Source organism: Andrographis paniculata, unplaced genomic scaffold (assembly GCF_009805555.1).
Source record: "Andrographis paniculata isolate CXL003 unplaced genomic scaffold, ASM980555v1 Contig64END, whole genome shotgun sequence".
NCBI lineage: Eukaryota > Viridiplantae > Streptophyta > Magnoliopsida > Lamiales > Acanthaceae > Andrographis > Andrographis paniculata.
This window is the reverse complement of record NW_026137600.1, coordinates 2,379,865-2,396,701: the sequence shown is the minus strand read 5'-3', so window position 1 is coordinate 2,396,701 and position 16,837 is coordinate 2,379,865. Positions and strand designations below refer to the sequence as shown.

General features: G+C 36.5%; 1 protein-coding gene across 1 annotated transcript; it reads left to right on the top strand.

The window, feature by feature from the left end:
* The first annotated feature begins 12,567 nt into the window (after positions 1-12,567).
* On the top strand, positions 12,568-16,433 carry LOC127261886 (equilibrative nucleotide transporter 1). Its single transcript, XM_051290312.1, has 2 exons — positions 12,568-13,188; positions 15,561-16,433. Exons 1-2 carry the CDS (start codon positions 12,657-12,659, stop codon positions 16,289-16,291), a joined length of 1,263 nt encoding a protein of 420 aa, XP_051146269.1. The 5' UTR covers positions 12,568-12,656; the 3' UTR covers positions 16,292-16,433.
* The last annotated feature ends 404 nt before the right edge of the window (positions 16,434-16,837 follow it).

Genomic DNA, 16,837 nt, shown 5'->3' with positions numbered 1-16,837 from the left:
AAGCAAAGTCAGATTTGGGGATCACCACTTTAAATTTCAGTCTTTTATTTTCCAGTTTATTTTCTGTACCATACAGTGTTTAGAGATTCCTAATCTCAGGCACTAATTAATCAAGTTTAAGGATATTTTCTATATCTTTGAATTTTACTTTATTTTTGTTGAAAAATTACATCAACAAATTGGCGACCACAGTGGGAGCAAGACAAAATTGCTCATTCCAATTCCGGCGATAATTTCATACGTCTTAGATCCGGCCGTATCATCGGAAGGGTCCATATGGCAGGTTCACAACCTCAATCATCTTCGGCACCGGGGGGAGAATCCGTTCCACCACCTATTGTGCCAAATGCTGGGGAAATCCCACAACCACCAACTGATTAGAGGTCTTATGTTCAACAAATGAACAACCAGCAAACTTTGGTTATGCAGAACATGTTGCGTGAGCAACAGAATCTGATGCAGAACATGTTAGAACAAGCACTGTCAAGGGTTAGTCTTCAACCCACTCAAACTCCACCAGGAGTATCACCGTCCAGACTACAGGCAAACTTCGCAGGGCCATCATTCGTGGATAGTGCATTTCCAAGTGCCACAAATCCCAACCGAACGGATAGGGGAAAATCTCCTCTGACTTTTCCCAACACTGTTCCGCTGGGACCAAGGGTTTCCAGTCCGCAGCCGAACAATACAAGGGAGGATAGGCCTGGAGGATATATACATGATCCTATTCATATTCCTGTGCAGGATCCTTTCCATGTTCCTGATCATCAACGCTTTCATGTAGATCCTGATGAGATTGCACATATATTAAGGGATCAGTTTGGGCTAACTCCTCAGATGGCTAACCGCCCTGCATATCAGAGACCTTTCCCAGAAAGGATCATTAATGAACACCCCCTCCCAAGGAATTATCGACCACCCGATTTTCATGCATTCTCAGGGGAGGACGGATCTTCTACCATAGAACATGTTGGTCGGTTCACAGCACAATTGGGAGAAGTTGGTAATAACCCTTTTTATAAGTTGCAACTGTTTGGTTTATCTCTTACTAGAACAGCGTTTTCGTGGTTTGCAAGTCTGCCTCCTGGACAAATTCAGACGTGGGAAGGACTGGAGATGGCATTTCATGCCAGATTCTTCAATCCTTTACCAATTGTTTCTTTAACTGATTTACTAGAATTGAGACAGTATCCAGAAGAATCTGCTTCACAGTTTATAGAAAGGGTGCGATTGATGAAAGGGCGATGTCCTACGGTAATCAGTGAGAAAGAGATGACCAATTTAGTGGTCCGAAATATGCATACTCGCTTAAGAAAGGCACTCACTGCACTGGATGTTGAGGATTTGGCAAGTCTTGCATCTAAGGCTGGACGCTTAGAGTCTTTGTTCAGAGAGGAAGATCAGAATAACAGGCGTAATAGAGGCCAACATATGGCGAGTATGGGAACAGAAACATGTGACTTTGATTTTAATCAGTCAGAAGAGATGGCAGCTGAAATCCTTTCTGGAAAACCTTATGTATGCCCCAAATTGAAGCCAGTACCAGGGTCTGAAGGAAAGGATCAACCGACGTTTGATAGTTCGAAAGCTGACGAAATCTTTGATATCCTGTTGACTGATGGCCAGATCCGTATTCCAAAGGGGCAAAGATTGGTCACTAAAGAAGAAATCAAAGGGAGACCATACTGTAAGTGGCATAATTCTTTCACACACAATACAAGTCAGTGTACTCATTTCAGGAAGGAAATTCAAAAAGCCATCAAGACAGGTCGGCTCAAGTACATCACTTTAGGTGTAGACCAGCAACCGTTTCCGAAAGTAACAACGGCAATGGTTGACATCCAACCAAGTTCGGAAACAAGAAAAAATTCGGCCAATAGTGGACAAACAGGGGAACGAACTCAGGCAAGCCCCGGAACAAAAAGAGGAAGTCAGCCAAACAGTGGCCGACCGGAAGAAAGACTCAAAGTTTGTGAAAAGCCAGTCGCTGAAAAATGGGACCATCCAGACGGTTCTTTTAATGTGGAGGTGAAAGAAAAGGTTTTAGTGCGTGACCACCCGACCAGAAAAACAGGGTCAGTCGGAAACAATTGGGCTCGAAATAAAAAGCCTTTACCAGTTGATATAGATCCTCGTTTCCCAGGTATGAATCGTATGTGGGCAAGTCTGGTAGATGATCCTACGGACGAACCTTTATGGGCATTCTTGGCAGATGACGAATTAGAGGAAACAGAGTGGGCAAAGGCTTCAGATCCCGAGTCTCAGTCGGAGACACCTTCGATAGTGTTTCCTCCTATTCCAGAGGGTGCGATCTCCCATTTGAAACCTCTGTATGTTAATGCTCACATTTGCGGGAAACCAATCACAAAGGTTTTTGTGGATAATGGAGCAGTCTTTAATGTTATGCCATTGAAGACTCTCAAGAAGCTAGGGAAAGGAATTCATGATCTTCTCATGTGGAATTCGAAATGACAAGCTTTACAGGGCAGCCGACCAAGCCTGAAGGTATGATGGTTGCCACAATTGAAGTCGGACCAAAAAAGATCTCCACTGTTTTCTTTATTGTGGATGCAGATACTACATACTCTCTCTTGCTGGGAAGAGACTGGATTCATGCCTCTCAATGTGTGCCATCAACACTGCACCAACAATTAATGTTCTGGGAAGGAAATCAGGTCTTCAAAATGGAAGCAAATGACAACCCATTCGATGTATCAGAACAAGTTGAAGAGTCAGTTTTTTATTCCAGTCATTTGGCTCCGATGTCTCAGTTATATATGGCCAGGGAATACCCAAACAAGGGTTATAAAGTCACTGGTCAGAACTCGATGTTCTATTAAAAGAACAACTTTATTGTATGGCTCATGATAAAGCCACACCTATTCCCGTATAATTTGTTTGTTATGGGTGATACAAGTTTAGAAGTATGTAGTTCTCTTATTAATAAGTTCTATTTAAAGCAGTTATTACATAAAGCAGAAAATAGTAAAGAGATTCTTGATGTTCACCTCCAAGAAGATGAATAATTTCGTTGGCCTGATTTATTAGAAAAAACAGAACCAACAGCTTCATCACAAGACCCATTATTGGAGTTTAATTTAGGAACCGAATTGGTTCCAAAAGTGATCAGGCTAAGTGGTTATTTGTCTAAAGAGCAACAGACAATGATGCTCGAAGTTATTAGAAACAACATTGATTGTTTAGCATGGGATTATTCAGAAATGCCTGGTTTGAAAAGAAGTCTAATAGAGCATCGATTGCCTATCAAGGAAGGGTGCAAACCTTACAAACAACCCCCAAGGCGAATGAGCCCGGATCTGATGCCTCAAATCAAGGAAGAAATCCAAAAACTTCTCAAAGTGGGTTTCATTCAGCCTTGCCGTTATGCGGAGTGGCTGGCTAACATTGTACCAGTGGTCAAGAAAAATGGTAAGATAAGGATATGCATCGATTTTAGGGATTTGAATCTAGCTACCCCTAAGGACGAATATGTGATGCCTATGGCCGACATGTTGATTGATTCAGCAGCAGGGCATAAAGTCCTTAGTTTGATGGATGGTTATGCAGGTTATAACCAAATATTTCTGGCAGAAGAAGACATTCCTAAGACAGCATTCAGGTGCCCAGGGGCTTTAGGTATTTATGAATGGACAGTCATGCCATTCGGGTTAAAGAATGCAGGGGCAACTTACCAAAGAGCCATGAATTCAATCTTTCATGATTTAATTGGCAAATCTATGGAAGTTTATATTGATGATGTTATTGTTAAATCCTCCAGTTTTAACGAACATTTGAGAAATCTTGAAGAGGCATTCGAAAGAATGAAGAAGTACAAGTTGAAGATTAATCCAACCAAGTGTGCTTTTGGAATATCAGCTGGGAGCTTTTTAGGATTTTTAGTTTATGAGAGAGGAATTGAAATCGATGCTAATAAGGCTAAAGCCATTCTTGACAGTCGGCCACCCAAGACGGTTAAAGAAATCCAAAGTCTTTTGGGTAAGGTGAATTATTTGAGGCGTTTCATCTCTAATGCTGCTGGCAAGGTCAGACCAATTACCAAATTGTTAAAAGCTGGAAAAAATGCTTTTGAATGGGGTCCAGATCAACAGACGGCTTTAGATGCTATCAAGCAGGCATTGGTTCACCCTCCAGTTTTAATGCCTCCTAAACAAGGTCGGCCGCTCAAACTTTATTTGGCAAATACACATGAAGTGGTTAGCTGTTTATTGGCACATGATGGTGATGACGGGAAGGAAAGGGCAATTTACTATCTCAGTAAAACCCTTACAGGACCAGAACTGAATTACACTATGCCGGAAAAAATGTGTTATTCATTGGTCTTCGCTTGCACTAAACTCGAGCATTATTTGCTGCCCAGAAGAATTGAGGTCATATCAAAGGTGGATCTCATCAAATTGATTTTACAGAGACCTACTATGAAGGGCAGACTCATGAAGTGGGCCATCAAATTGGCTCCTTTTGATCTCCAACATTCCCCTTTGAAGGCAATCAAGGGACAAGCAGTAGCCGACTTCTTAGCAGAATTCTCACAAGTCGGATATTCCTTTTGTGATAGTGTCCGACCACTCAGTTGTTCATCATATCTGAATAATCTACAGGTCGGATGTGTGCCTTATATAAGTACCAGAACATGGTTGATGTTCTTTGATGGTTCCACCTCTGGAAACAAATCAGGAGCAGGGGTCTGTTTGCAAGGACCTGACGGTCAAAAGATCAACTTACAACTACGATTGGAAGCCATGACCCATAATTCGGCAGAATATGAAGCTTTAATTTTGGGTTTGGAGGCTTTAATAGCCAGGAAGGTCCAGTCTGTAATCATAAGAGGGGATTCTCAACTAGTAATCAACCAGGTAAACAATCAATATGTTTGCAATTACCCTCATCTTCGCAGATACAGGGACATTGTGGGTCGGTTACTGACAAAAATCTCAGAAGTAATAATTGAGTTCATTCCAAGGAAAGAAAACCAACGTGCTGATGAGTTGGCTCAAAGGGCCTGTAAAGGAATTCTGGAGGATATTTGTTCGGGGGTCAAGTCAGACATAGAAGGAAAGACAGACCAAATATGTGATCGAATGGTCGGACAAGAGACTGTCGGACAGGAGCCCGACGGCGTAGTTACAGTCGGACATAAAGATACCAGTGGAACAGCGACCGATTGGAGAACAGAACTTATCATGTATTTACAAAATCCAGGTGCGAATGTTTCAATTGCGATACGATTGAAGGCTTTACGTTTTCAATTGATAGATGGGATTTTGTATAAGAGATCATTTGAAGGTTTACTTTTAAAATGTTTGGGGTCTAAAGAAGCTCTAGAGGTAATGACAGAAGTACATAGTGGGATATGTGGAGCTCATCGGGCAGGTCTGAATATGAGATGGGCCATTCATCGTTTGGGTTTTTTCTGGCCAAAGATTTTTGAAGATTGCATACAATTTGCCAAAGGTTGCCAGGAATGTCAGAGACATGGGAATTTAAACCATTTGCCAGTAACCGAATTGCAATCTTTGGCAAAACCATGGCCTTTTAAATCATGGGCTATGGATATCATTGGTAAGATACATCCTGCTTCATCGAAACACCATTGTTTCATATTGGTCGCGACTGACTACTTTACCAAATGGGTAGAAGCAGTTGCTTTGAAAAATGTAGATCAGAAAGAAGTGATAGACTTCGTTTTGAACCAAATTATTTACAGATATGGTATTCCTCAGTCTATAACAACCGACCAGGGCCTGGTTTTCACAGGGGAAAAGTTCTCTAGTTTCTTGGCAGAATTTGGTGTCCGATTACACCATTCGTCACCTTATTATCCCCAAGCCAATGGACAAGCGGAAGCAGCAAATAAGATCATTATTGGGATTATAAAGAAGATGGTTGAAGGGAACCCAAGAAAGTGGCATTTGTTATTGTCTCGGGCTTTATGGGCACACAGGAATACCAGAAATACGGCCACAGGGTTTTCACCGTACCAACTCACTTTTGGCCAAGATGCTGTTTTACCAGCCGAAATCCGAGTATCGTCTGGCCGAACAGAATTTACTGATGGTGATATTACAAAAGAATACCAACAGCTTATGTTGCAACAGTTGGAGGATTTGGATGTTAACCGACTCCATGCAATAGGTCAAAGTGTGAAACAGAGTGAAATCAGAGCAAGGAATTACGGAAAGAAAGTTTTTTGCAGGACATTCCAAAAGGGAGACCTAGTTTGGAAGACCATTCTTCCTACATATAAGAAAACTGACCAATTGGGAAAGTGGTCACCGAATTGGGAAGGACCATACATTATTCAGAAAAATATTGGAAATGGCGCTTTCATTATTGTAAATCATGAAGGTAAGAGAGTACATGATTGTATTAATGCTAAATATCTGAAGAGGTATTATCCTGCCTTTTCAGATAACAAAACTGCATGAAACAAAATGTTATTCAGAACCCATTTATGGGGTTCGAACCTATTTTAAGGTTCATTTCTGTTAGTCGTCATGTATTTGTGGGAGGTATTCTGCCTCTGGATCAGAATTTTCATCCCAATGATTGGATATTAGTTCTGGTTCTTCTTCGATAAGATCTTCCAAATCTGGTCGGTACCTCTCCCATTGGCTTTGCATTTCGTCTAAATCTTGATTGGTACGTGCTTGCATATCTGTTATGGCTTGATATTCACGGTCAACAATGGTACGCAATCTTGAAAAGACTTTTCGTTGATTGGAAAATATATTATCCCAACCAAGGTCTGGAAGTATGGTTGCTGCGTGATGTTCAATCAATTCCATGTAATGATGGAGGTCAGGGATGCGGCTAAGGATGTCACGAAGAGTGTCATACCCCTCAATGATTTTTTCCATTAGGCGGATGACGCGATGAATGGTTCTTCTACCTCGTTGGGAGAATCGGAATTTGAAGTCTAGTTGCTTGAGTATATGTAACAAGTCTTCTGCATGGCCTCCAACAGGGTGATTACCTACAAAGAAGGGTTGAAGAACACCTTCCCAGTTGCTTGATGGACACATGAGGTCGGTCGTTCGCCATGTTTGTTAACACTTCAAGTGTTTTGGTTTTCAAAATATGCCTTGGAATTTGGTGTGTTTCTTAATATGTGAGAAACATTGTTCTTTTAAGGGAGGAGTTTGTTTCGGTTCCTCAAAAGTTGGAAATTGGAAGGTGATCCTTGTTTTGAGAGAAGAAGAAAAAATATATTGCTAAGTCAAATTATGTTACAAAGGGGGAAACAATGACGTACCTACAAAGCCAAAAAAGAATGAAGGCAGTATGCTCCCGGTCGGTTATGGGGGTCCCTGGAGCCCCTTGTTGGTCAGTCGCGAACTTTGTCCAGCCCCATTCCTTCACGCCTTGTAAAGACCACCCTAGATGGTCTTCTGGTGGCTCCTGCCCATCTAGGGCTCCCATCACAGGGTCTTCACCCACGACTGGGAGATGAGCGATCATCGCCACATCCATGAGAGTCGGACCAAAGGGGCCCGACGGTAAGAGAAGAGTCCCATTTTCCGCATTCCAGAAGGCCGACATAGCTAGGAGCACCTTCTCGTGCAGATTGATCGGCATGGTGGACAATAGAATCGCTTGGTCGATTTTTTGAGATCGCCATTGGGTCTGGAAGTGTTCTGATACCCGTCGATACCAAGAGCGATAAGGATCTTTTGGGTCTGTGAGATGGGTTTTGATGCTGTCTCGAATGCGAACTGCTTGGTAAGTAGAGTTGTTGACGGCCAAGGAATTTCGGGATTCCAAAACTTCCCTCATCCGATTTGAGTCTTCGGGAGTAGTGCAGTATGGTTGGATGGTCGGAGTTAGTACTTTCGAGGCTGAAAACGGGCCCTCTGGGAGGGTTCCGTCGAAGGGAAGGGCAGGAATGTATCGATTCGCCATGTTTAGAGTGGTTGAGATTGTGATTCACAAAGGCTCGTATTGAGGAAAGGAAGTTAATCAGGAGTGTTGCAGTAACTGGTGCAGTTGCTAAGGGAATTTTTCAAGAGGGTGGTGATTTATGAACTTCCAAACGTCGATTGCTAAATAGCGTTTGAAAGTCCCTTGGCGGCGGGCAAGTTGTTACGTATGAAATTTAGAATTAGGTTAAAAAGCCCAAGGAGAAAGAAAAAATGGGCCTGGCAATAGAGTTGATTGAACTGGCTGAAGGACACCGTGGGGAACTCAAGGAAAATAGGTTTATTTCTAAGGAAAATACAGGTCGGGAGGTCCTCAGGTCGGGAGGTCCTCAAGACGGAAAGTCATCAGGACGGAAAGTCCGCAGGTCGGAAAGACCTCAGGTCGGGAGGTCCTCAGGTCGGGAAGTCCTTAGGTCGGGAAGTCCTCAGGTCGGGAGGTCCTCAGGTCGAAAAGTCCTCAGGACGGAAAGTCCTCAGGTCGGGAGGTCCTCAGGTCGGGAGGTCCTCAAAACGCAAAGTCATCAGGACGGAAAGTCCGCAGGTCGGGAGGTCCTCAGGTCGGAAAGTCCGCAGGTCGAAAAGTCCTCAGGACGGAAAGTCCTCAGGTCGGACAGGTCGGGAGGTCCTCAGGTCGGGACTCTGCGGCTGGACCAATACGGTTGTAGATTGGCAGTCGGGCCAAAAGGGCGGAAGGTCTGTGGTCGGTTCAAAGAGTGAAATATAGTGATAATTTTGGTCTGCTGAGGACACGTGTCAGCAGGAGAAGGGTTGGAAGACGGTTGGAAAGGAGACGTTGTAACCGTTCGGGCGACGGTTTTCAGTACAGTTTCTTCAAAGAATATTTAAGGGTTTGGATCATCATTTGGCAAGGCATCTTCAATCAACTTCAACAAAGCAAAGTCAAATTTGGGGATCACCACTTTAAATTTCAGTCTTTTATTTTCCAGTTTATTTTCTGTACCATACAGTGTTTAGAGATTCCTAATCTCAGGCACTAATTAATCAAGTTTAAGGATATTTTCTATATCTTTGAATTTTACTTTATTTTTGTTGAAAAATTACATCAACAATTATTTTTGTAATTTATATTTTAAACAATAATTAGATAATTAAGTCGAAAGAAAACACATGGTAAAAAAATATGTAAAAAAAAAAATATTGCATTTTTTTAATATTTATAAGAATAACTCAAGAGATATAAGCAAAACCAACCATGAAAACTTTAGAATCCGATTATATAATTAAAAAAAAAATGTTTTATTTAATATTTTTTTATTTTATTAAATATTAAAAATAAAACCAAAATTTCACAAGCGAGGAAAAGCTAAAAATATATGTTCTACATCCGTTTAAAATGTCATTATTTTTTAACTGTATACTAAATGTATATATATTGAATTTATAATAAATAATTTTATTCGTTTGTAATTTTATTATTCTTATTTTAACGAATATAACTAATTTATCACAACTTTTTATATTATTCTATCATTTTTTTTTTATCAATTTTTAATAAATAATTTTATATTATTTTTAATTTATTTTTAATTTGTTTCATTTTAATATTAAAATATTATTATTTTTAATTTTTATATTCAAATAAATTAATATAAATTTATTGGACTTTCTGAGTATCGACTAGTCTACTCAATGTAACTATTAACATTATTTTTATAATTCTTTTAAAAATATATATATTTTTCTATAATTAAAATTAATTTTAATAATATTACAATAATTGAGGCATGTATCATCATCCTTCTATGATTGATGGGGTTGAACGACCGGACCGGCAGATCTGGACCCGACGATCCTCTTCCACAAAAAACTTTTTAATTTACATTTGTTTTTTTTCATTTCTTTTATTTTTTTAAATTAATATATTTTTTATTTTTATATTATATACACAATTCTTTATATTTTATATTTAAAAGAAAATTCAAGCCAAAACACAAAATTTTTATTTTATTGAAATATTTGAATTTAGACGTCTGTTATGTGAGATGGGTGAAAAAAAAATTATGTGAAATATAAATAATTATGTAGAGAATATAAAAATAATGAATGTGTGTGATGTATTAATTATTTTTTAAAAAAAAATATGTAAAAGGAAAATTAGAAAGAACAAAGCTATTTAAATAGATATTTTTATAATTTTTATACTAATAATTAATACTTTTTTTTTCAAAATAATAATAATAACAAACATAAATAAAAAATATATGATGTAATTCTTTTACTTCATAAAATATTAATTTATTCCTATTACTAAAAAATTTAAAATCTTGATACTTAAACAAATTCTTATATAAATGGAGTCTTTTCTTTCACGATTTCAAAAAAATATATTTCTCTAAAAAAATATATATATATTTCCTCTGTTCCACCATCGTCCATATTATTGTTCTGTATATCTCATATTTTATATCACTTTTATTTTTTAAAAAATTATTACTGATCGTAATCTCATTTTTATATTTTCTAAGTTATATATTTTTAATTTTAATTAGATTAATTTGTTTTCTTAATTTTAATTTATAATTATTTACAATATAGAATAATTATTTTTAGTAATATATTTTTAATTATTTACTAATTATATTTATCCTAAATAACTTGTCTACAGTAACTCGGACATGTTAAGTGGAACGGATTGAAGCATATTATGTACATTCATTATTTTTATATTATTTACACAATTCTCTATATTTCACAATAAAAAAAAAAAAGTATATTTTCAAACAATTTCGCTTAACAAACACAAATTTATAATATAATTATGTTACAAGGGCAAGCTATTGGTTGTGTTTTATTGGGATTTCTTTTCAATATTTTTACTATTAAATATTTTTTACTTTTATATAATAATAAAATTAATTTTATATTAAAATATCATAATAATATTTATTTAGATTCTATTAAAATTTTAATTTTTTATTATTTAAAATTCATAGTATTTAAAGTTCAAATTTCACTTAACACCTTCTTTTTAAAAAATAAAGTATTTCTTTAGTAGAATTGTTAAACGAGTCGAGCGAGTTTGAATATCGATTATTCGAGTTCCATTCGAATTTGTTAACGGTACAAACTCAGTTCGATTCGTTAAGAATTCGATCCAAAATAGTGGTTCAACTCCATTTGAATTATATATATTATATATTTTTAATATATAAAATAAATATATTTAATTGTATTCATAATTTTTATAATAAAATATTCAAAATTTAATAATAAATGTAAATTTTGATGTAAAAATTATATATCTTATATTAATATATAAATAATATAAATGTATTACTACTAACTAGTTCAATTAAGCTACTCACGAGCCGAGCTTAAACACGACTCGGTTATCTCTATAAAAAAAAGCCTAGTCGAGCTATTAATGAGCCGAAACTACTCAGTTTCCTTTAACAACTTTATTCCTTAGTCTATTAAATTTATACTAGTAAGTTTTTATTTATTTATTTATAAAATATATTTTTTTCGATTCCACCTTCTATGTCAAATATTTGGTAGATAATAAGAATTTTGATAAAATATAATAAATAAATAATTAAAAAATATATTAACAAAATTAATTATTATACTTTTCCGTCCAATGATAATCTTCTCATTTGACTTTTGCATACGCATTAAAAAAAATTAGTATTTTATAGATAATAATTAGTATTTTATAAATATGTAGTGTTAAACTTAATGTAATATCTATTTTACCCTTAAAAAATAATGTGAAAAAAAAATTGGAGTATGTTGGTATTTAATTGAAAGTTATTTTCTTAAAAAAAATGAAAAATTTTAATTTAGACAGACTAAAATAGAAAATGAGAAATTTAGTAATGGACCGATGAAGTATAATATAAATAATAATAAATTAAGACAATTAATTAGTTTAATTAAAATGAAAAAAATAATTAATTATAATTTAAAATATAATTAAAATATATAATATATTGTTTTTAAAAAAATAACTAATAATATGGTCGGTAAAAAGTAAAATATAAGGGTGTGTTTCTCCTCAGTTTTGAGCTGAATTATTGTGAAACTGTTTGCTAGTTTTGGACTAAATTACTATCCAAGTGCTTGATTACTGTGCAAAGTAATCCAGCTCAAAACTGGGCCGATGGCAAACGCTGACAGCCTCTGTTTTTTTTTTTTTTTAATTATAAATATAAAAAAATTTATAATAATTATAATTTTATAAAATATATAAAAGAATAAAATTATAATACAAATAAATAAAAAAATTTAGAAATATATAGGTATAATATAAATATTTAATCAAATTATACAAATTAATACACATTTATATTATTATATTTATTACCATCAAATTAATACACATCAAAATTTTTCAAATCCAACCCAAAATTGAACACAAAATAAACACCTAAATTGAAATTTGCCACCTAAATTTCCCCAAACATCCAAAATAAACACACCCTAAAATGGTAAACAAATAAAATGAGCAAAATATATATTTTTATTTATATTATTCAACCTGCGGTTCTGCCTGGGTAATGGCAGTAAGTTAGCATGTCATAAAAAAAAAATAAAAAAATAAAAAAAAGAGAAAAAAAACAATAAAAAATTGTCCAACTTTGTTAAGTCATCAAGAAATGAAAATACGTTTAAAATTAAATACAACAAATTGTTCGTTCCTCGCTGGCTCCGTCGCCGTCGCACAGGATAGAAATATCTCCCTGGAAGTAAACGCCGATGGGTACGACGGCCGCCGCAGTGGAGGAGGAATCAGAATCCGCGGCGCTCTTAATCCCCGAGGAATCGAATTCGGAAAAAATTCCGACAGATTCATTCCACTTCGTCTACATAATCTATTTCTCCTTAGGGGCGGGGTACCTCCTGCCATGGAACGCGTTCATAACGGCTGTCGACTACTTCACCTACCTCTACCCCGACGCATCCGTAGATCGTGTGTTCGCCATTGTTTATATGCTGGTTGGGCTCACGTCGTTGCTTCTCATCATCGCGTTTGCTCACAAATCCAGCTCCGTGGCGAGAATTAATTTAGGTTATGCGTTGTTTCTGATTGCGTTGGTGGCGGTGCCGCTGATGGATACCTGGTATGTGAAGGGGAGGGTGGGGGTTTATGGAGGGTACTATGCGACGGTGGCGGTGGTGGGGTTGAGTGGACTGGCTGATGGATTGGTGCAGGGCGGCGTTGTGGGGAATGCCGGAGAGTTGCCGGAGAGGTATATGCAGGCTGTAGTCGCCGGAACTGCTGCTTCTGGTGAGTAATTCTTTGTCACTTTCGTTTTCCTTCTGCGGAAAGTTTTTCGATTTCTTTGTCCTTCGAATTTTGATGTTTGGGTTGTTTTTTTAAGCAATTTTGGATTTTTTTTAGTTTTTAGTTTTTTATTTTTTATTTTTAATTAAGTTTTTGATAAAACATAGCTTCAGATCTGAATGATTTTTGCCATTGGTTGTTATGTTATGTTATGGAGCTGTAGATTGCAACAGTGCAAGTGTAAAGGAAATGATGAATTGATGGATCGAAAGTTCATTTTGCTTCTCACAAAAAAAATAAAAAATAATAATAATAAATCCCTTGTTAGACTCAAAATTGTGTTCCAAAAATGTCTTTTCCTAACCTTTATCATTTGCTATCTATGTTAGAAACTATGAATTTGATTCTACTGGTTTGTTGGTTATCTGTGATCAATTTTTGTAGAAAACACAAGCTATGATTTCTCACATTTCTAAATCTTGCTGGGTTGTATTTTAATTTATTTATTCTTTTGTGTATATATAGATATATATTTTTTGGTTTGGTGATTGTTGGAAGTGTTAGTTGGTTCTTGATTGAATTATTTTATGAAGGATGGGTGATCTTGATTGACTGTTGATCAAGAAGTCCAAAGATAAGAATATTTAATGTCGAATTTGATCCTACATTTGGAATAGCTTTACTGGATCATTGCTGTCTTCTTGAGCTATGGAGTCTTATAGATCTGGTATGGCTTAGTTTCAGTTGACCTATATTTGAGTTGGTTGGAAGGAATTTCATATTCGAGTAAGTTTGAAGCTTTGTTCTTAGTATGAGCTGTTCCTTAGTTGAGTTAATCTACTTGGCTTGTGGGCAACTCAATACAAGGATTGGTGAGAAACTCAATAATAACAATAATAATAATGATTACGAACAGGTTAAGCTTTTGATATTCATGCTTGAAGGCACAAGAAGTATAGGTTTTCCAAGAAGATAATAGGTTCTTTTAACCAAGTACTTGATATTCTCATTTATAAGACCTAAGTTATGCTTATCAAGTTCTGTAGAGCCTATAGTTTATGGTAGTGATGACTCAAGTGATACTCAAATTGAACACAATTTAAGTTTTAGCTTTTGAAAACATAAGTACTGAAGTTCTTTTAAACTAGTACATGATATTCATATTTACAAGACCTTATTTATGTTTATCTAGTTAGTAGATCCTAGAGTTTATGATAGCGATGGCTACAGAGATACTCAAATTGAACACAATTTAATTTTTAGCTTTTGAAAACATAAATACTGAAGTTTTTGTCGGAAAAGGTGTGTAAGTTGTGGGCTCAATTCTGTGGTGCTGCTTGTGTGTACGGTTATTAACTTCAGGAATTTTATGTATGCTAATCATCGTTGCTATGTTATAACCTAGATGTGCATTTCACACAGAAGAACTCAGAATACAAGGATGTTAAGTTTTGTTAATGTATTTTTTCCTGAGACAACAACAAATTAAATTTCCTATATTGTTATATTGACTTGATTCCATTCTTTTTTGTTTCTAGAGAGTCTTTCATTGTGTGTGGATTCCACCAAATCTCCGCCGTTCTTTATCTGTTGCGCAGATACACTTTAGTATTAATAAAATGCATAGCATGTGATTCCTCTAGGAATATGATAGTTTAACATCGAGATTGATGTGATTGTAATAGCAGGGAAACTGAGAGATTGTGCTCTGGATACAATGAAATCTTTAAAGAAAAGTGATTAGCAAATCTATTTTGAGTTGAAACTTCATGATGCTTCTTAAGTTGCCAAATCTGACCTAAAAAGACATTTGCAACCATTTTAAGGTGGGACTTGTGTTTGACTGCTATCATGTAGCAATTCCTTATCTGTTTTAAATTGCAAGAATTACTTATGATCTTATGCAATGTTTCCTTTTTCCGGATGTCATAGTAATTACGAAATGTTGTTTGATACATCAATTGAATAAGGCTCTCTGTCTCAGCATTTATTACCTTATTGCTTGGTTATACCTAATTAGTCTTTTATCTGACCTGATTAAGGAAACTTAACTTTTACCGAATGTACAGATTATAAACTCGGCCATTTGTATACCGAATGTATGCAAATTTGTATTGGTAATCATTTTAACTTGAACTGAGAAAAATTTATTTCAATGCACAGAATATTAGTTTAAAACATAGAGTAAATGCTACAAAATGTAGATTGTTTGCCTTGAACCAACTGAAAATGTTTTCTAGAACAAAAGTGCAGTAACTTGAAGGGCTGAGCTTCAAATTATTGGAACAAATGTTCGTCCTAATTCAAGTTCGACAGTATATTCATCCAAATGTCTGCAAACTAACTACAAACAATTCCATCTTGTTGGAGTGCAGGTGTTCTTGTTTCGATCCTCCGAGTTTTCACCAAGGCTTTATACCCTCAAGATACCAATGGACTAAGACAAAGTGCCAATCTATATTTTATTGTCAGCATTGTTGTGATGGTGTTGAACGTCGTTTTCTATAATCTGGCGCATAGGCTTCCGGTTATCAAATACTACAACAATCTGAAAACTCTGGCAGCAAACGAGGAGAAGGAGCAGAGGGGAAATCTCACAGGAAAGCTCTGGAGATCAACGCTATGGGACATTGTCGGGGCTGTGAAGTGGTACGGTGCAGGCATCGCAATCATTTACGTTGTAACATTGAGCATTTTCCCTGGATCGGTTACAGAAGATGTGCATTCAGCTGCTCTTAAAGACTGGTACCCGATCATCCTAATTGCGGGATACAACGTGTTCGATCTGATCGGTAAATCATTAACAGCAGTGTACCTTATGGAGAATGCGAAAGCTGCCATAGGTGGATCCTTCGCAAGATTGTTGTTTCTGCCACTTTTCTACGGCTGCTTGCACGGTCCTGAGGTGATGAAATCGGAGATTCCGGTGACAGTGTTGACGTGCCTTCTTGGGCTTACGAACGGGTACTTTACGAGCGTGCTGATGATTCTGGCGCCGAAGAGTGTGGTGCTGCAACATGCCGAAACCGCGGGGATTGTGGTGGTTTTGTATTTGGTTGCTGGTTTGGCTATCGGTTCCATCGTCTCGTGGTTTTGGGTGCTGTGATTCATGCCTAAATCTGTTGTTCTACTATTATTTCTCCTTCCTTCGGACAGGTATTTCTATTTCTTCTAACTGTATAAATATGACATATGTTTCTCTTTATTTCCTTCTTGCAATGAACTTTACAATGCTCTCTCTCTCTCTAGTTCTTTAGAATGGATCTTGTTGTCATCTAGGATATTAGTTATCTGTGTACTTGGTCAATTGTTGTTGCAATGAAGATAAGATTAAGATCATAAGGTTCAAATATCCAAACCTGAGCTAGCCTTCACTCACAAAACGTATGTATTGCGATAATTTTAGTGTCATTAGGTAATTTTAGGTGATAGTGATTTGCTCAAAGAACGAAGATATTCCATTTTGTTTCGAAGACACTTCTGTTTAGGGTTCAAGGGGGTCGTGCCCCCTTGTAGGGTCCAAGGGTTGGAGCCTATGTGTCATGGGTTAACTTCTTCCACTCGAAGTAACCGTGCGTTCCTTAGCAACTCACTTCCGTCGGCTGCTAAGACAGACTTCCCAACTCGGTCAAGCACCACAAAAGCCAAAGGC